The sequence below is a fragment of the Chlamydotis macqueenii genome, chromosome Z (assembly GCF_036417535.1).
Source record: "Chlamydotis macqueenii isolate bChlMac1 chromosome Z, bChlMac1.mat, whole genome shotgun sequence".
NCBI classification, from domain to species: domain Eukaryota; kingdom Metazoa; phylum Chordata; class Aves; order Otidiformes; family Otididae; genus Chlamydotis; species Chlamydotis macqueenii.
In genome coordinates, this window is record NC_141593.1 from 61,161,421 (window position 1) to 61,182,402 (window position 20,982).

Below are 20,982 nucleotides of genomic sequence, written 5' to 3' on the forward strand. Positions count from 1 at the left end.
TGTCAGTTTGGCAATTATGATAAGGAATTCTTTAATCAACAGGAAAACTACAGCTGATAATATATGGTATATGTATAGCTGATTTCAGTAATTGCAAATATGTATATTCGAGCTGGTATTCTTCATTTACTGAAAACTTTAAATGCATTTGCTGTAATTGCTTATAAAAGAAAAAAAAAACAGGAAATTTTAACTCATCCTGGTGCAGTGAATTTTGCTTTTTTACAAAATTGTGTTGTGGCCTAGCTCCAGGAGGAAAGCCTGAGGGCACCATCTGTCCCCAGGCCCAGCCTAGATCAAAGTGACGTGGGGTGTCCTAGAGAATTACCTTAAGCAGAGGAGGCATTGAATCCAAGTCCTGGAAAAGAAATGTTCTAAACTGCATTTTAGGTCTGTTCTTGTCAGCTTTTTTTATTTTTTTTTTTAAAAGGAGAGAGGCTCCTATCTCAGAAAGGCAACTCCAGATCACTAATCACAAGGGACTGGAAGAGGATGCTTGATTAAGACAGAAGCCTTAGAGAGCAGTGAGACTTAGGGCATTTTTACAGTAACGGGGTCAGGCAGATTTGGGCTTCCTTCCTTCTGTTGCTCACCTTGAGACTGTAAGCACAGAGAACAAGACTTTGGGACATACCTGAGCTGGCTGGACAAGCAATTTGTGCTTTATAGCTCAAGGTAATGTTCTCTGAACAATTTTGCTCATTCAATTTGTATCTATTGGATTAACAGATCTACAGCTCTTATGGGAAAAAAAAAAAAAAAAAGCCAGTTTAGAAGGATGAATATAGTCAAATACACATAATAATTTAAAATTCAACCCTGGGGATATTAGACCAGCAGAGACAGAATCATTGCTGCTGTTAGCCATCTCGCTTGAGTTCAATAAACACATTTTTACAAAACTTTAAAGCTTTTGCTGATGAATCACAAGTAAGAGGCCTCGAATGAACCACAGCTATCTTGTCTTTTCTTTCTTACTAGCGATTAGTCACATGGAAAATGTAGGAAGACTCTGAATCATTGGAGCAATGTGGGCATGCCAAGAAAGGGCAACACAAGGGAACTCAGAACGGCAGCTGTGCTTTGCTGCTGTGTTGATACATAGATACACAAGACCAGAAAGCTTTTAATACTCTTTCTTCTCCTTCTCCACCTGAAAAGAACTAGCAAAATATGATATGTATTCACAAAGACTAACTTTCATCTGGGAGCTCATCAGGGATCTGCTCAGAGCTAATTCACAGGACCTAATCCACAATCAGCTTAGCTTCTGCCTCTAAGTATTTCCTGCACCAGGAAGCATTGTCTTGTCTTTGCTGAAGAGTTAACACATAATCTCACTTGGATGCAGAAATTAGATGTTACTCCATCAATGTCTTTGAGGCAGTGGTCTGGTAGGCTTTCATACAGCATGTTGTGCAAAATCTAGAGGACTGCACTTTTCATGAAATATAACGTCAGACATCGCTTTCTTCAAAATACATCTGGAAAAGGAAATGGAGGTGATGCACTGGACTGGTACAGGACAAATACCAGAGCCTTGGGAATCACAAATCCCTGCCTGACCAATCGCTGGAGCCTGTAGGCTGTACAGTCACGCTCCTTTTCTCTTCTCTTTCCTCCTCAAAGACTTTATTCAATGCTCTGGCAGGGGAGAGATACACACAGTAAAATATTAGTCTGGGAGGTTTTCCAAAAGGTAGGAGATGAGTTTCTAATCCCAAGATGATGCTGTAGGAGGGAAGATGCTGTTCCTGTTTCTGGCTCTCTTTTATACTCATGTGCGTTCAGAAGAGGTTTCAGGCTCTGAATTCAAAGTAGAGAGAGGTGCTCACCTCTGTGTCTCACTAACCTGAGGAACAGGCCACAGACAAAATATTTTTTTTTTACGCTTGTGTTTACCTATTAGCTAGCTCCTGTGGATCCTGTTTGGAAATACCTCTTTCTCCCACACAGGGAGCCTAGGTGCTTAAGGCAGGGTTCCACTACGTGAAAATTAGGTTTTTGCAATGCTCAGCACTGTGAAACCAGAGTAGCTTCATGAGATAATATGCTAATGTCACAGATACAGAGAGGGTAGAGCATCTGATACTGTACAGAGGTCTGACCCAGCATCTATTGAAATTAATATCTTTTCACTTACTCTTATAAGCATTTGATCCTACTTGAATACTTGATTTTGAGGTGAGGAATTTGGCTTACATACTTCTGAAAACAGATGACTAGAAAGTAGGCTCAAACACAATTCTGATAGGGACTTTATACAGGGATTGCTATTTCTCCTTGCATCAGCTGCAGTTACATAGGACAGAGAGTAAGACAAAGACCTTCACTGGCCTGCAATGACTGCTTTCAGTGATCAACCTCATGCATTCACACGGTCCGATACATAAGATGGGATTCTCAGCACCTTCTGAAATTCAGGCCTTTTTAAAGTGGAAAGTATATCTATGAAAAAATAAGACAGATAAATATTAAAGCCATTTCTGAGAAAAATAAATGGTTTAAAAGATACAGAAAGATTAAGTTGTTTAGCAAAGCATTTATCAGGAAGCAGACCAATGAATTAAGCAAATGAACATAAGATATGGTCACACATATTATGCAATAAAAAACCATACTGTGTCATCCAGCTCTTAACTCAATTTGTGAAAAAGAGATCTAGAAGGATTATCCAGTTCTCTGATGCCTCAGTAATTTTACATCACTCTCCCTCAAATTAAAATCAAAGCTTTTGTAATTCATCTGCAAAAGACAAACATTATGGGAAGCAGTATTGAAGTAGAAAGCTGTCTTTTCCACAATACTGAGTGCTGCAAAAGCTGTAACTAAATCTAAAATAGATCCTTTTTTGTCTTTGGCTTAGCCATGTGACGGAGTACAATAAAACAAAGGGAACACAAAACAATGTCCTATATATTTATAGATGTCCTATGTATTTATAGTCCAGCTGCAAATGTTGAAGTTCAATTTCTTCATTTCTCCTTTATTTTTCTTACATTTACAAGATTACAAGATAAGCATGATTATTATTTGCTAATGCTACTCTCGTTAGATGAAAGGGAGAGAATTCAAAGGAGAAATTAATGTACAAAGTGGATTAGGCTTATCTTTCATTAACTGAATATCTCCACTGCAGTGGTGCTCCTCTTTTGGTAAGATCAGCATTTCTCAACACTGTTCCTCTTTTCTTCTTTCTCTCTTAATAATCCTTCTATAACTTCCCTCTTTGTATAATTGAAATCAATATTGTCAGCGAAAACTGTTTCCCAAATCTAGTTTACTGAAGGAGACAGAGTGTAATGGAAAAGGAATAAAATCCCCAAATCTGAAACTTCTTTTTTTTTTTTTTCCCCCATGACAAGCAAACGCTTGGCATATGAGTCCTTTTGGGAAGGTGAAGAAAAACGTTGCATGAAAAATACTGACGAACTCTCCGTCAAAAAGCAACTCAAGGATTCTATTCCCCCCCTTTTTTTCTTAAATTAAATCAGCCTGCAATTGCACATAGTTAAGTATAAAACTCAAGCTATTATTACTATATGTACATAAGGTGACAAGGGAAGGGAGGAAAAACACTGTACAAAAGACAAGAAACCTTTCTGTCTATCATCCTTGAGGAAACTATAACTTCTGATAAAAGGCTATTTATTGTTCACTTTAAATCCAATTGCTCTGATTATTCAGCTAACTCAGTCACGTGAATAGTCTTCCTCTAAAATCAGAGCAAAAAAGCTTTTTCATTATTGAGTTCCCTGAATGGTTTGCTGGAGCAGGCTCCTTCTTTGCCCCGACTAGTCACCTAGCCATCTCAGAAGGGGTATTCCTGCCACACAGCTCATGCCATCACAACAGGCAAAATAAAGGTACACTGCATTTAATGCAGAGTTTGATCATATTTAGCTGTTGTTTTCCTTTATTTTATTTATGTATTTACAGTAGGGTCTTGATGGAAGAGCAGTACGATTACCAGGGCTGCTATACACCCTCTTAGTACTTACAAATATACTCTTAAAGTGTATATGCACAGAGAAAAATAAAAAACCAACACTGTTAGAATTAGTGCGTTTGAAATGTTTTGATGAAGTGACTTGCTATTCCACCTCAATAAATAAAATTATTTAGTAAATTTTAGTGCTGTGGTCTTGCCACATAACAGTCTAATCTAACACTTAAGAAAAATTACCTACTGGGGGAAAAGAAAAAGTAATGATTATTTACTGCAAAGACAACTTGCTTTCAGGGTCTCACTAAAATGCCTTTTGGAAATCCAAGTGTATTAAATGGCTGTCCCTTGTTAACACAATTGTGTTTATTTCAAGGAAATCCATTGGATTTTTAGATAGGAACCCTCCTTAAGAGGAAGAAAAAAAAAAAAAGTTGATTCTTCACCAACATTGTATCAATCCATGTGTGTATAACTTCTACCTTTTATTAACATTTTTACTCAGTTTTGCAGTGTTGACATCAGGTTTACCAGCCTGTAGTGTCACTTTTCATCCCAGGAACCTTGGCATCATATTGGCCATTTGCCAGCTACGTGATGTTGACGCAGTCTTCAGCAAGAGTTCTGGAGTTAGTAATTCAGCTATTTTATCTCAATCACCAGATACATAGGTAAACACTGGCTGATACTCCCTTATTTATTTGTTTTTCCCATGTCTTCTTTTACTTAGAAATCAATATGGGATAGGTATTCAAATTGTCTGTCTGGATCCCTTCTTTATGGGGGACTTGTTGAAAGATGTAAGACCAGCACTCAAGGCTTCAAGGCCTCCATCATAGCTGCTACTTATCTATATAGATAATTTCCCTTCTATTAGTTAAATTATTCAAGTCACTTGGTTTTGGGGATGCCCAGGACTAAAATCTTACACGTAATGAGTAGCTAAGCCCTCACTTCATGTTTGTATCTGCCCAGAACAAATCCATCTTGAATATTTCTTCTACCTCTCTCATCACCATGGCCAACTCCAGTAGGCATTTTTACATCTCACTACATAGAATCACAGAATGGTTTGGGTTGGAAGGGACCTTAAAGATCATCTACTTCCAACCTCCTTGCCCTGAGCAGGGACATCTTTCAGTAGATCAGGTTACTCAAAACCTCATTCAACCTGGCCTTGAACACTTCCAGGGATGAGGCAGCTGCAACTTCTCTGGGCAACCTGTGTCAGTGCCTCACCACCCTCTCCTAATACCTGAACTAAATCTACCCTCTTTCAGTTTAAAAGCATTACCACTTGTCCTATCACTACACTCTCTGATGAGGAGTCCCTCCTCACCTTTCCTGTAGGCCTCCTTTAGATACTGGAAGGCCACTATAAGGTCTCCCCAGAGCCTTCTCCAGGCTGAACTGCCCCAACTCTCTCAGCCTGTCCTCACAGGAGAGGCTCCAGCCCACTGATCATCTTCGTGCCCCTCCTCTGGATCTGCTCCAACAGATCCATGTCCTTCTTATGTTGGGGGCTCCAGAGCTGGACGCAGTACACCAGGAAGGGTCTCACAAGAGCGGAGTAGAGGGGCAGAATCACCTCCCTCAGCCTGCTGGCCATGCTTCTTTTGATGCAGCCCAGTATGGTCTTCCATGCTTCACTGATCCTTTGTCTCACGTATCAGGATTATGACACATCTGCAGCCTGGTTTGGTCATGTACTTAGTGCTAAACTGGGTCACTGTAAAAAGCTGATTGGACACAGGCAATTAAGTGGCCAAAAAGTTCACTTTTGAGATACTCAGAGAATGCAGGTATTCAGAGAAAATGAGGACAAAGCAAAAGAATTTTTAAACAGAAGTTATAAAAACGCTGATATTCCCCCTGCCAAAGGAGAATGATTTTACTCAGTTTATTGTAAAAAGTGGATATTTACGTCCATGATGGGCTGGAAACAGTATTGCAATAAATATTATCCCTATATGCAGGAGTTGTGGGGAAAAAATGCTAACAGTCAACTCATGATTATTCATTGCCATTAACTATTTATTCAGAATTTAATCCCTACTGTTGTTAAAATTAATCAGTGACCTTATTCTTTCATCTTCCTTCAGTTAGCCAAAATGAGAGGGATTGTCTTTAGTAAAATACATGTAAAGGAATGACTGCTTAGCATAGGAAATTTCAAGAATTATACAAAATTGTTACCAGGTTATTTTACTTGTGGAGATTCCTACAAGGCTACATTGTGCCAGACAACTATAATAAACATAAACTAAGAATTTGCTGTCTGTAAGAAACAGAGATAGTCTTCTGCTTTGAATCTCCTTGCCTGTTTCATTAATTCATACATAATCAAGAACATATACAACATCTTCATGCAGTAAACATATTTATGCAATCTCTTTACACAGAAATGCAAGAGTTCTACAGCAGGTAGACAAACTGAATAATACTGTGCACAGTTCTTCAAATTTTATATGCAAAATTCTCAAGCTTCTCCTTGAAATATCTTCTCACCTAGCATGTCTTGTTTGCGTTCACCATCATATATTACTGAGAAAGTACCTTCCAGTTTTCCAGTACATCTAATTTCAGTATTTATCACCTCTTTTCATATATTTCCCTCCTCCATGAATTACCATAATTCTAGTAATCTGTTTTTAATATGATGTCTATATCTATTTAATACTCTCACTTTAATGCTGCAAGAGAATGAATGCCATCACAAAAAACAGCCATCCTAAATCAAAACTACTGATTATCCTAATACTGTCTTCTCAGATGGTCCACTACGCACATATTTGGTATTCATCTTCTCCACAACATTACAAATAAGACATTGTCTTTTTTATATTATTTTAGAAAAAGTCTTCAGATCCAGGGAACTCACCTGTGTTTGCTTGCACTGCCACCGTGCCACTATTTTCTTTAGGCCTAGAATAGTTTCACCATTCTTCTGCCTAGTACCAAAAAAATATATGTTTGTACTAGAATTAAGAAAGAATAATAAATCTGTCAGTATCATAGTAATTGACTTAATTTCCAGAATTGCTCAGCACCTGATCTAGTTGTCAATTTGGTAAAATATATCAGCTAAGAAGTTCCAAAAGACATGGCACATTGCCTCCAAGGGTTTGGCATAACCTTCTGAGTGCTTGAGCCATTTTCTTCACAGGTATAGCAGAAACAAATCTATTCCCTTGACTGCACTGCTCTGCTACACATGCGTTTATAAACACCCAAACATTCGTAAGTCTCATGAAAAGTAAACTGGGTTTACCTTTGCACATGCCTTCACAGCAAAAATTATTTTGGAGAGGGCTGGTCTTCACTAATTATGAGTTCTTTGCTAGGACATTGTTGATAAACTTCACTTCAACAAATAATATAGATTTGGGAACCTTAGGAAACTACTGCTTTAACGTAATAATAAATGAACATTTTTAAACTTCTTTTACAAAGTCACCTGAGGTACAAATATTATCTGTCACTGCAGGTAGCTCAGGGAACAGCTTTAGTATGTATTCGCAGCCAAAGATGCATAAGTAATAGGACAAAGAATAACAAGGAAAACAGCTTAATAACTTTGGAGGCAATGTAATAACCTTCTTCTCTGAAGTGCTGCAGTGGACTTTTCCTTCCAAGAAGGGCACTTCAGTGCTAAGGGAGACTGAGAAAGAGATAATTTCCATGGCAAGGCATGGAAAACACTAAAAGCCACAAATAAACATACTACATGCCCTCCTCACTTAGCTTTTTTGAGTCATCTTCTAAATTTCTACACCCCTCAATGTTACAAGACAAAATGTGTTTTAAAATGTGTTTTAAATAAAAGGGCCCAAAAATAAAATACATATTACACAAAAACAGAACAGGACCTGTCTTCTCTCTCTCACCAGAAAAGTTAGCGCCAAGGAAATGAAATTTTAGAAAGGGGAATATTCTAAATTTATAATGGAATTCTTTTTTTTTTCATAAAATGTGAACCTTCGCAAATTACTGTTTTGTTAAGTTTGAGTTTTTAGCTCAGAGAGACTAAAAAGCAGCTGGGGTATTAATTTTGATTTAAATCCAGCATTTCAAATAACAGACCTTGGAAGAGAGACCCAACCTATTGTCTCATAGCCATCATTGCCAAAATTACTCTGGAGCAGAGCTGAGATCAGCCAGGCATGCCCTCCCCAACAGGGAGATGCACTGGAAAGCGGCTCCTACCAGCAGCAGAGCTGTGGTTGTCCCCGCCTCCATCCACATGGACTGATCTTTCCACACCAGTCACCCGACTTCTGCCACCCAAGTCACTTAAAGTCAGCCTGAATGTATCACCATTCTCCTGCTCCTGTGAGCACTAGCGAGGGGGATGGATTATCCCTGTATTACTGATAAGTCCTTAGCACTCTCCTGAATCTCTGATTAGCTCCTGTCAAGGGCAGAATACTCATCTAAACTTGGAGCCTGGGCATTGCCTTCTCCCCACAGATTACAAAGAGCGACAGTTCCAGTGCTTACAGGCCTTACCCGCCTTCTAAAGCTGAGCACAACCAAAAGGACAGGTCAGCCATCTCCTCCATCTCCTGAAGACATAGATCAAATTTGCAAAGATGACAAGATCTTCTCACCAGTAGAACTGTTCTTAAAAGAGCATGAATTTTACTTCAGCAAGCCAACTTCCGTTGTTCAGGACTTAGGCCAAAATTATACTTGTATTCTATGTGGATAAAATCTGTTCCCAGAATTTATCATTGGCATTTAATTACTGACATTCTTGCACTTTTAAGAAATTTGGTGCTGGTGGCACATTGAATTTAGACAATTTATTTTGTATATTGTATTGCTGACCAAAATATCACCTCTCATTCTTGTAATTACACTTGTCATTTCTCATGTCTCAGATTTTTTTAAGCATCTGCTGTCACATCTGTTTTGGAATTGCATCTTTTTTTAATCCCTCATTACCATTCTTTCTGCCTCCCATAGTTCCTCTCAACAGTTCCAGGATTCCTTCATAGTGACTGCTGTCTCATTTTCTTTTCCAGCTCCATTGTTGTGAGTTACTTCTATACTACAGATCAGAGACTAATAAGCAAGACTGATCCACTTGAATGGCTTTTAACCACTTACAAATAGTTTATGAGCACACCAGGGGACATTTTCATGTAGGTTCACACTTTGCCACATAATAGGCAGAAGTGTCGCTCTTCCTCCAGTGTGGGAACTTTGCATCCATTTCCAGTGCTTTAGCACCTAACTTCCTGGTCTGCTTGCAGTCCTAAAGCTACAGGTGCTCGTGTAGACACACATAGATTGGCAGAGTTTGTGCCTACCATAGAGCAGCCACTTTTCTGCAAATACAAGCCATTGCATTTCATTAGAAAATGAAACCTTTCATTGTATGGCTTTTCATTAATGCCTCCTGTATTGCTGTAGATTTATCATCCTGACCTAGATTCTGCAATTATATCTGCCCTGTCTTCTAGGACAGTTTTCAAAAGCAAATATTCAGACTCTGCCTACAAAATATATGTTTAAATCTGCAAAGAGCTACTTCGGTAGAAAGACATGAACAAACATTCTCTGGCACACACATCTGGTCTGTGCAAATACTTGCCTGTAGAAATGAAAGCGTTACACTTGACACAGAGTTGAACAAAGTCGGAAGGAGTAAAACTGTGAATAATTTCTTTTTCTTCAGGAAAACTGGGAAGTTTAAGTTCACATGAAACTGATTTAAAAGTCCTTTCCATCCCTGACAAAACCAGAAACTCCCAATGTGTAATATAATGTAATTTTAAAAAATTAAGTGGTTTAGTTATTGCAATAAAAGGAAAACAGATGAACATATAATTTGATAGTAGGTGGTATTATTCTCTCCCTTATCCACTAGTCCTATTGTTAGACTAAGTCACCCAGAGCATTGCAAACTTTCAATCCCTTTCTAGCTTTGCCTGGGAGATCCAGCCCCACAGGACAGCACAACATATTCTGAGCAGAGACATTCTTGTGCCACTCTTTTAGTATTTTTCTGTGTTGGATAGACAGCTATTCATTGTTGCAGGAGCAGAAATGATGGTATTCACCTTCAAGTCTTAGCTGCCAGACTTCAAAGGCATGACTGCATTCTGTGACTTTTTTGTTTAACGTTAAATGTAACAGCCTCAGAAGGAGAAATACAAAAACTTCTCCTCCAACACCCTCATGCACAGAAGGGAGCCTGAAAAGGGTGTGAACTGGGATCACGAAGTAATAGCTGATTATTTGAGAAAGCAGAGCTGGGCTTTATTGATTTTCACCAACACAATTTCAGATTATTTACTTCTGTCATGTAACAACTTGGGAACAGGCACCATTCTTTTTTGTGGAAAATGTTGTATCTGTCAGGGGGAAAAAAAATCCCAAATGACTACCCAGCTTTGGGGGAACTGCAGTTTCAACCAGATATGTGACAAGGTGACAGTTCATTCTAACTTGCATTGGAAATGTATTTAGCAGTATGTTATTTTTATTCCTCACTATAACTACTTCTAGCCTTATGGAATTGCCACAGCACATAGTTCTGTAATCTTACCTACTTTTGTTGATATTGCTTTTTTTTTGCATGGTAGCACTGACTAATCTAATAGGCAGACACAAGCCGGAGTGTACTTTCTGCAAAGTCATACCATTCAATAGTAAATTAGATATCCTGTCCATGTTCGTGGCAGTCAAAAAAAAAAAAATGAAACAAGGTAGAACCAAACTATTAACTTTTGTAAAACCGGCCACTAGGTCTAGAAGATATGAAAATTTAAGAGGGATAATTCTGGTATTTCCTTTTAGCTACTACTGAATACTGATTTGGTAAGTTTTCTTCAGGAGTTTAAAAAGTACATTTCTAGTAGATCAGAGTAAAAATAGTCTAGGCAGTTTTTGTGAATAATTATAGCCAAGGTTTTCATAATGCGTCTTTTCTTTTTCACGAACACCAGACTCCTCATGTTACAAATAAAATTATGGATACTTTATGTTAAAGTCTTTTTTCCTTTTTCTGTTATGCAAAATATGCTTAGCATAAAGCATAAAGCATAAATCACAAACAAGCCTAAGGAAGTTGAAAAAGAAATTGCCAAAGCTGAAGTTGCTCTCCAGAGTTAGTAAAGAGCACATGTAGACACTTAGAATTGCTTTAATCTAACAGTCACATACCTGTTTCACCTCCTGGAATGACAGTGCTGTCAGTTACATAGCATGTGCATGGGGAGGGCAGCAGGACAAAAACTTATCCAAACTGGCAACTGAATGTTAACTGACTGACAAATAAATATGATGACATTAGCTTGCAGTGAATCCTCCTTTTCCTAGAAAATTTAAGAGATGAAATGCTGGATTTTCATAAACAAGACTTAAAATGACAACTGCCCAGCATATTGTAAAGTATAGGCAATTTTTAAGGTCACAATAAACACCTAGAAATTGTTACAAATTTCTAGCAAACGGCATTTGAGCCTCAAGACTTCAGGCTAATTCTGAAAGCAGCTTTAAGATCTAGGGCTCAAAATGCTGTGCACTCCCCCGAGCACTCAAATGCTGTTAATATGCCAAAATAGCAGTAGAAGCCTGAATAAGAAAGTCTGGAGATGGCCAGCTGGCTCCTCCAAAGAGGACAGTGGTAGATGTTGCAGGGGTTCAGTGGGCATTTGTGCACTGCTCTTAGAGAGGGGTCTGTGAAAGGGTCTCTCTTTATTTCCTAGAGGGGGATTCATGTTCCTACTGCAAAGACAGTGATTGGGTTTTGGCTAGATTCATGTGTCTTGCATACTTTCATTCTGTCTGACCCAATGAGTTATCTCACATTTCATGGCTAGACAACTGTAAGGGAGGGATTGGTTTTTCCTTCACCAAGCTACAAAACATCCTGATTTTTAGGACCTGCTCTCTGAGATGGAGTATGTGTGTGACTCCAGCAGGCTGGCAGAAAAGAAAATTACATTTTCTTCCCTACTGTGTTTATGTGGAAAAGAAATTAGCTTACATTTAAAGAGAGAACATCAACACTATCTGACATCTGTATTGCTGTTTCCTGAGATGCTACAGGAAGCTCTCTTACCTATGTGCCTCATTTGTTCTGCAGTAATGATTGCAAAGGTGAAAATAGAAAGGTGAAAATACCCTACCATGCCTACGGGTAGCTTCTTCTCCAGAGGACAGGCTTCTAGTTTTATTGGGACCAGCCTGAACACTGATACATTTTTAATACTAGAAAAATTAGCCTGAGAAAGAACTTCAAGGACATACTTTATAATAGTTACAGCAGAGATTTCATAATTGAAGGTAGCAGATCTTTTTCAAACTTGGTTTTGACCTTCCAAAAAGATAAAGAATCTAAAAGGTTGGTCAGGAGTGAAGAAACCATACTGTCCATGTATTTCCCATTTCTGCATGAGACTACTCTAATGTAGAAGATATTTTGAATGTGTGAAGTTGCAGATGGAACGAAAAAAAAGTTTCTCCCTTGAGAAATGGTCTGATTATCCTAACTCTTTAAAGCAGTCTACAGTGCTATATGTATTTTTAAATGTCATTTTGTTAATACAAGAGCTACTTATCTGATATACTGGGTTGCAGAGATGGCTTTTACTCAGCTGGAAGGAAGGAAGTTCAATTCTATACAAATATTTTCTGAATGGGATAAGACTTCATGGGCTATGTGAAAAGTCTTAACCCTTTTCTCTTAAACTTAGTTTTTATATCTAAAATTGCCTAGTCCTTTCCTCAAAAACATAGTTAATTTTTTGGTTGAATGGTATGGAAATACAAGGGATAAAGGAGAGAAGTGAGAAGAATTATACATCAGAGAATGAAAATTTCATGAAACTTCCTGGCACTTTCTGGAGAATAACTTCAAATAGTTGCTCAGTTGCTGAGCTTATCAAGCCAGAGCTGGCTTGGAGCACGGATCGCTTGAATAACTCCCTACTTTGACAAAAGCTGAGCCGCAGAATTCTTCCCTGTCTTCCACCACCTGACCTAGAGGTGCTGTCAAGTCCCACAACAGTAAGAGTCTCGTCTCCTCTGCAGTAGGGAAGGATGAGAAGGAGGGGTAATGCGAAGGTGAGGGGAGTGGAAAAAAGAAGGTGCTGCAGATGTTCTAGTCCTAGCTAGGAAGGAAGGAGTGAGATGCTCTTCCCTCAGCAACTGCTCCATTCTTCTGTCACAAACTCGTTCCTGCAGTCAGCCATCTCATAAATTAGAAAAACAACTGCTCAAATACAATTAAGTGTATATTGAGCAGAAAGTAGGACTGCAGGTAACATAAAATTGGACATTGCCTTTCTTTTCCCTGCTTCCATTTGTTCTGCAAGTATATAAATTTTCCAAACAGGACCACAGCATACATTGACATCTGTGTACAAACGTATCCAAAAGGCTTTAGGTATGATGACGACAGCAATGACCAAATGGACTTTTGTGACATGGCATTTCAACATACTGTGGATGTTGTAGAGTCCTTCAGGAAACCAAGACTGCAGAAATAAATAAAAAAGCCCCCAGTAAACACAACCAAAGAAGTAACCTTACACTTTATACATGTTTTGAATTGGGAAAGCTACTGACTGGAAGAACCTACAGTGAATTTAATACCAGACATTTGTCACATGATGAAAGCAAAGTCCATCTCTCACACTTTACAGCCTAACAAGGGATCATGTTATTAAGTAACCTAGAATGAGTTTTCCAAATACAACACCACCACTGCAAATCCACAGTAACTACATTCTGATGGTAAAGCGGAAGCAGTGATAGTAAAGTATCAATGGGAAGAAAACACATTTTTCAAATACGGGCAAATGAAATTTAATAATTTAGAATCAACTAAAGAGAAACAGAAAATACATATTTTACAGAGAGGAAAAGTGCTGCTAACATGTTCAGTTTGCTCACTACCAACTTTGCAAGGTATGACCTTACATTTAGATGTAAACGTTGTCTAACTGGACTCAGCGGGTAAAAATTCTTCAAATACTAGATTCTGCAAGGTTAAAAGTAAGCTCACACACTTGATAACTCCCTTTCACACTCAAAGTCGCTCTGTGCTTTTGCACAGGCTGAAACAGAAATACTGAATGATGTTATCATTTCAGTAATTGTACTGAGTTAAAGTTCTGTGAGAATAATAAAAGGTAGTCAGATTAAACATAATGTAGCGGTCACCTGCTGAGCACCTCTAATGGCTGTGCAAAATAGTATTAATGCTGATGCAATCAGCTAGCGAAGAAATTCTTTGTAGGTGGCAGTATCCCTTGATAATGAGAAAAAAGTAGGGGCAAGAAAAAGTCATTAGTATCAAATAAGTATGATCCAAGTACTATAAAAATACCCAGAAAGGATGAAAAAGTGAATTAAGGGAAGCAATACTTTCCCAGCTGTTTTGTGGACCCCATCCAATATTTTCAACGTTTAATAGGAACAAAACATTTTGTTAGCAAAAAAAAATACAAAAACCCTCTGTCCCTTGAGGAAGGCCTCTTGACAAGAGCAAAGCTGTGCAGCAATTGTAGGCACTCCTTAAGCTGCACCCCCATGAATTAAGGCATACCATGTTTGAAAAATTTGGTTAGCATTTTAGAGTTGTCAATCCACTATCCTTATCTTTGTCCTAGATAATCGATGAAGGTTTTGAACTGGAGTAAATCTGCATATTCATTGGTGACACGCTGGACAAGCAGAAGTGTAGGTTAGCAGAACAGTATAAAATCAAAAGTAGAAACAGTGAAGCGTGCCTCCTTCTAATATGTAGCTGTACGATCTGCACAGACTCATTATTTGGTATTTCTTCTCCTTTCCCCACTACTGTGGAACATTATCGGAAGGTCTTTGAGATGAGCACGGGCCCAGCAGGGGCGACACTCCAGTTAGGGCATAAAACTACCTGACAACAGAAGTTGCTGGGGTGAATGTCAGAGACATCTGGTGAGCAAAAGCCCTGCCAGATGGTATGCAAAAGGTAATTTACACAGGTGGCTCGTATGGTTAGTTTCCATGCCATCATCTTGGTCGCTGTACCACAGTCATTTCGGTGTTTGTCTCACAAAGCATTTTTATTGCTGCCTTGATAGCCCTGAATGATCTTGTGATACCCTTCCGCGGTTGGTGCTACCTCTGTTTTTATTAATGTGACTCTGCTTTCACTGAATGGTATCCTTCTGTGTATACATTGAGCTATGTACCCGCTTGCTTTTTTTGAAATGGACAAGTCTATTCTTTTCAGTGCTTCTGATAAACTCCTAGGACTTGTGCAGAATATGCTTTGAGTTCAAAATACTGTTACAGAATGGAATTTCCTAGGCTTTTTTTTTTAATTCCTTTTGTTTCCTTTTTGTTACTATCTTTCTACATTTTTGACATTTTTATGAGCACAGAATTCTCAGTGATTTTAACAGGAGTCTGGCATGAGTAGTGGCAATAGGATAACAGCCAAAATAGCTTTCTAATACCTTTTATTGTAGCTTGTAGGTGTTGCATCTCCACTGAATGTTGTTATGTGAGCTTTTCAAATGACTAGCCATTAGCTCACACTTCAAATATTCCATAGTGTTTTTTTTCCTCTCAGAAATCTAATTTTTCCTGTGTCTGTTGAGCTTCCTGTCCTGCTATTGATACAGTTCTGCTGAACAATATTTATCTTGTTCTTGCAATTACTGGGTTTAGAAAAAAATTCTGTTTTTCAAACATCTCCAACAATGATCATTATCAAATGAGATCTGCAGTAATTGTCTCTCTCTCACTTTATACCAAGGTGTGTGCACACAGGCATGTACACGCACACGTGTGAGAAATCAGCCTCTTTGGCAAAGCAGCAGTAGGTTCTATAACAATCAGTAGGAATAGTTCCATCCAGTATACAATGTAAAGGCAGAAGAAAATCAAAGCTCTCAATTCCAAACAGATAATGTTTTTTTCATGGGGGTTCACTTTTCCTAGTTTAGTATGATTTAGCAGCTCCGAGCTGCCTATGCTAATTTATTTGTGATACAAAATAATATAACAATTCAATTCACGTGAAGAATGTATTTTATTTCTGAAAATCAATACACTCATTTTTAAAAGTAAAATTTTTAAATTATTTTACAGGGGAAGATATTATTAAATAGCATATTTCTATTCCAGCTCATTAATCACTGCTATACAAAGGAAGCTTTACCTCTTCAGCTATGAAAACGCAGACTCTCAACAATTCTTATTTTAGACCTTGAAAATATGATGAGATATCCCAGGTTGCACAATGGAACCTGGGATAGAAATAAAACCTCTAGTTGATTAGTTTTATAAAATGCTATGTGATGAGTATGACCTCTTGTGTTAAACATGGGAATATTCATTCGTTTATAATGAAAAAATCAAGCAAGTAGATGGAAGCCAGTAACAACACTGTCCTTCCTATTTCTACAAAAAAAAAATAGGATAGCAGCAGTAGATGTAGTAAAACTGGGACTTGTAACTTTTATATATTTTTTAGAAGAATAAATGCAATAATTTCCCCATGTAGAACACAGCTATCATGTATTTTAGTCTACCAAGATTTTAAAAAGACAAACATTTTCTTCACAATTCTAATAAAACCTTGCATGACCAGAGCAGATGAAATTACAGGACAGAGCCTTGGTGACTTCTAAATAAAACATGAAGATTTAGCAATTTCTTAAAAAGCCTTCCAAGGTAAAGTAGGTCCTGAGGACTTTATCTTCTGTTAAGGAGAACACTTAAAAGAAAGTATCTTTAAGCAAACATGAAGGACACAGCATGCTCAGAAAAGGAAAGACAACACCTAGGCCTATCTAAATCTTTAACTAGTTCTCAAAACATATATTCTGACAGCACATTTGTACAGGACTGTTATTTACAAAGTGATAAAAGCCTGGGTTCCCTAAGATTTTAATTTTCTAAGATCCACGCAATTCATGTGAGTGTTTGAGAACACAGGCAAAATAGGATCAGTGAGACATCATGTTTTTTCAAACAAACAATGGAAGATCTGAAGCTGTGTTAGACACTGTTCATTCTTAAAAATAAAACTGTCTTTTTTTTCCTTGATCTTCGGTCCTCTGAACTGAGTACAATGGAGAGCATCCAAAGACACTTTAGTATAATTTAAAAACACAGAGTGCTGTATTTGGAAAGCGCTTCATCATTCATGCAAGAATGTGTGTGGATTTTAATTCAAATTTGGTTGTTAAATGAAGTGTGAATTACCAAAAGGCATTACGATGCTCTATATCACACATACTCCTATTTACTGGTGCTTTTTCCAAAATAACCTATGCTATGTAAACATACTCAAAGATTTTGATTTTTGGTAACTCTCTGAGTAATCTATCTATGTTGTACAACCACGATATTCACAATGTTAGTGAGGGGTTGTTTGATTGTGTTTGATTTGCCGTACGTGCTTGCTTTAAAAGGAACACCTTGGCTGGAAATTAAGTCACTGCAATTTTGCAGCAGAGCATATTTTAAAACTTTGTCATTGATGGTGCCTCACTCAAATTTCTACAATGCAAGCCATTCAAGGCTGTAGAGTTTCACAGGGAACTGAATGTCGTGTGAGACACAGAAATCATAAAGATGTAGGCTTTCATCCTACACAAGGCTTAGCGAATTTTGTCTTTGACATTAGAGAGAAGTTAAAGATGTAAGGAAATCTTCCACCCTATTAAATTTCCAGCTGATTTTTCAAGCCGCAAAGACAGTGCTGCCTGACTGAAAAACAAAATAAAAGAAACCCTCTTAAAATCTCACCTAGGTGACAAGAACGGCACAACTATAACAAGGTAAATCACTCACCGTTTTCATGGTTATTCCCTTAAAGAATCTTCCCTTACACAGGAAAGAGGCTTTACCTGGTGCAAGAAATTACTCTGCCTAAGGGAGCTGCGGGAATGATTTTTTTTTCAGTGAGAGTTCAGGAGGCAAAGGAAGGGGAAGAGGCAAAATGGTAGCAGGCTAACTGAGGGCCTGGACAGGCACTGCGTGCCAGCAAGCCGGGCCGGTGGGGAATGCGGTGACACCCATCGCGTTTCACGGCACGGCTCCTGCCGACCCGGCTCTCCAGCCCCTCAGCCACCGCCCCCGCGGTGTCCCGGACGGTGGCCTCACACCCCGGCGGGCCGCCTTTCCCTCCTCCGGCCGAGGCAACGAGCGGCCGACGGAAATCCCAGCCCCGCTTCGCGACAGGCCCGCGATGTGCCGCGGAGGGCTCCCCGCGACCCGGCCCCACGGCGGCCCGCGAGGCCGCGGCCTCTCGCCGCCTCCCTCCGGTGGCCGGCTGCGGGCACGGCCCCAGGCCCCGGGCGGCGGGCCGGGCGGCGACGCGACGCTGTGTTTTGCAGGGAGGCACCGCTGGACAGCTCCGGAGCGCGGCGCGGCGCCCATGTTCCGGAGACGGCGCAGATGTGAGCGGCGGCGGCGGCGGCGGAGGGGAGCGGGGGAGCCGGGCAAGCCCCGCCGCGGCGGCCCCTTCCTGGCGGGGGCGATCCCGGCAGCGAGCGCGCTCCCCGCCCCCGGGAACCCCCGGGTTTCCGCGGCGGGCGGGGGCGGGGGGCGAGGGCAGCCCTTACCTGCGGGCGGGAGGCGGGATCCCCGCGCGGGGCGGGGCGGCGGGGGGGGGACCCTGCGCCGCCCCCGCCGCCTCACGCCGCGGCCGGTCCCCCCTCCCTCAGGTGACGTGATGCCCGTTGTTTTGGTCCGCCCGACCAATCGGACGCGGAGGCTGGATTCTACGGGAGCCGGGATGGGCCCTTCGTGGCGGCAGCAGGACTCTCCCCTGCCGACCATAACGCATTGCGCAGGGTGCACCACCGCCCGGTCCTCCTGCGGCTTTAACGGCCCGGGCATGGACGCGCCGCGGCAGTTCCCGGCGGGCTTCGGCCCCGAGCAGCAGCAGCAGCAGCAGCAGCAGCAGCAGCAGCAGCAGCAGCGCCCGCCACCGCCGCCGCCGCACTGTCAGCAGCAGCACGGCCAGGACAAGCAGAGCCTCCTCCAGCAACAGCAGCAGCAGAGCCCATGCCTCCAGTGCAACAACTGCGCCTACTATGGGGCTGCTGCGGCAGCCGCGGGGGATAACCTGCCCCTGCTGCTCCGCGCCTCCTCGCCCCTCTCGGGCGCCTTCCGGACTCACTCCTCGCCGCTCTCCTCCGCCGCCTCCTCCCGGCAGGGGAGCCAGCTGAACGTCAGCGAGCTCACCCCCTCCAGCCATGCCGGCGCGTCCAGGCAGCCTCAGTACCACCCCCAGTACCACCAGTGCCATAGCCTGCAGCAGCAGGCAGCCAGCCCCAGCAGCAGTGTCAGCAGCGGCAGCACCCACCACCACCACCACCACCACCACCACCACCATCATCACCAGCAGCAGCAGCAGCAGCAGCGCCGGGAGAGCAACCCCTTCACCGAAATAGCCATGAGCAGCTGCAGGTACAACGGCGGCGTCATGCGGCCGCTCAGCAACCTGAGCTCGTCCCGCAGGAACCTACACGAGCTGGACTCCGAGTCGCAGCCGCTCCAGCCGCCGCTCGCCAGCCCCGCCGCCGCCGGCACCCCCGCCGCCCCGGAGATCGTGGTCTCCAAGCCCGAGCACAACAACTCCAACAACCTGGCGCTCTACGGCCCCGCCGGCCCCGGCCCCGGCGGCGCCAACAACGGCGGGGGCAAGTCCAGCAAGAAGAAGAACCAGAACATCGGCTACAAGCTGGGGCACCGCCGGGCGCTCTTCGAGAAGCGCAAGCGCCTCAGCGACTACGCGCTCATCTTCGGCATGTTCGGCATCGTCGTCATGGTCATCGAGACCGAGCTCTCCTGGGGCGCCTACACCAAGGTACCCGCCTCACGCCCGGCCCCACCGCCCCGCGGCCCCGGCCCCTCGGAGAGCCCGGCGCGGCGGGGCACCTCGTCCCCCGTCCCAGCCCCGTCCCGTTGCGAGGCCCCCGCCTGTGGCCGGGTGCCGCCGACCCCCGCTCTGCCCCGCGGCCACCGTGAGGCGAGGCGGGCCGCCCCGGGGCCGGGGGTGGCGGTGAGGCGGGAGCGGTCCCGGCGCCTGGGTCTCTGAGGGACGGCGGTGTCTTTTTCTTGCAGGAGTCGCTGTATTCCCTCGCTCTGAAATGCCTTATTAGCCTCTCCACGATTATCCTGCTCGGGCTCATCATCGTGTACCACGCAAGGGAAATCCAGGTAACATTTCCTTCTGTGGGTTAGCGAGTGTTGCGGGCCTGGCTGGGATGCGAGGCGGTGTGTCTGAGGGTGCGGTGGTGGTAAGTACTGGGCGCTTCCCAGCGGGCTCAGAAAGCAGACGTGATCACCGCGCTCCTGCTGAAGTTGGTGAATGGACCTCAGCCCTGGAGAGAAACACGGTGGGTGTATACGCGCCGGCAAGCTTTGCCTGCTGGGGACTGTTGGCTGCGGTTGTGCTATAGGATCGCTTAACCCTGAGGTTATAACATGCTTTCTTGGTGACATCCTGCTGTCTCCTGTAGCAGATATGCAGCAACAGTCTTTTATTTCCCAGTGACTAAATTTCATGCTGTGCATTTTCTCTTGACGGCAAGGTTAATTGTCTTCGCTGTGCAAGGTACGTAATCTTCATGGCGCTGTCTCAAATATGAACGTACTCTAGGAGAATGTTTAAGAGGAGGGAGAAGACTTAGGTTTTACTTGTTTTATTTAATGCCACGTACCCAATGGGAATGTGACAGAGGAAAACTGTCAAGAAAAGTAGGGCTAAAGATAGGAGAAGCATAATGATCAAAGGTGTAGGATAAGTCTCACAAATACCATTACAAGTTCTGTCTGAGTGACTTAGTTCTAATTTCAGTTACGATTTTTTTTGACGAAGAAATTAAAATTTGTCGTTTCAACTCAACTGAAACATACAACAGATAGACTTCAAAGTTTTGAAGGGAAAAGTAGCTTACTCATAGATACGTTGGTGCTTTTGCTTTTTCAGGTTAGTTAGAGATACTTTGAGCTACAAGCTGCAATGACAGCTTTCAAGGGCAAAGAAGACTTTTCCACTGGTACCAATC

General features: G+C 42.0%; 1 protein-coding gene and 1 long non-coding RNA gene across 2 annotated transcripts in view; one reads left to right on the forward strand and one right to left on the reverse strand.

Annotated features, from left to right (window-relative positions):
• LOC147596371 (uncharacterized) overlaps positions 1-18,590 on the reverse strand; it is a 39,532-nt gene extending 20,942 nt beyond the window's left edge. The window contains exons 1-2 of the long non-coding RNA XR_015261426.1: positions 18,529-18,590; positions 6,828-6,924 (exon numbers count right to left, since the gene is read on the reverse strand). This is a non-coding gene — a long non-coding RNA (uncharacterized LOC147596371). The remainder of the gene's footprint in view (positions 1-6,827; positions 6,925-18,528) is intronic.
• KCNN2 (potassium calcium-activated channel subfamily N member 2) overlaps positions 18,342-20,982 on the forward strand; it is a 76,132-nt gene continuing 73,491 nt past the window's right edge. The window contains exons 1-3 of the mRNA XM_086770267.1: positions 18,342-18,363; positions 18,631-19,778; positions 20,036-20,131. Of these exons, the coding sequence (XP_086626393.1) occupies positions 18,342-18,363; positions 18,631-19,778; positions 20,036-20,131 (1,266 nt within the window). The remainder of the gene's footprint in view (positions 18,364-18,630; positions 19,779-20,035; positions 20,132-20,982) is intronic.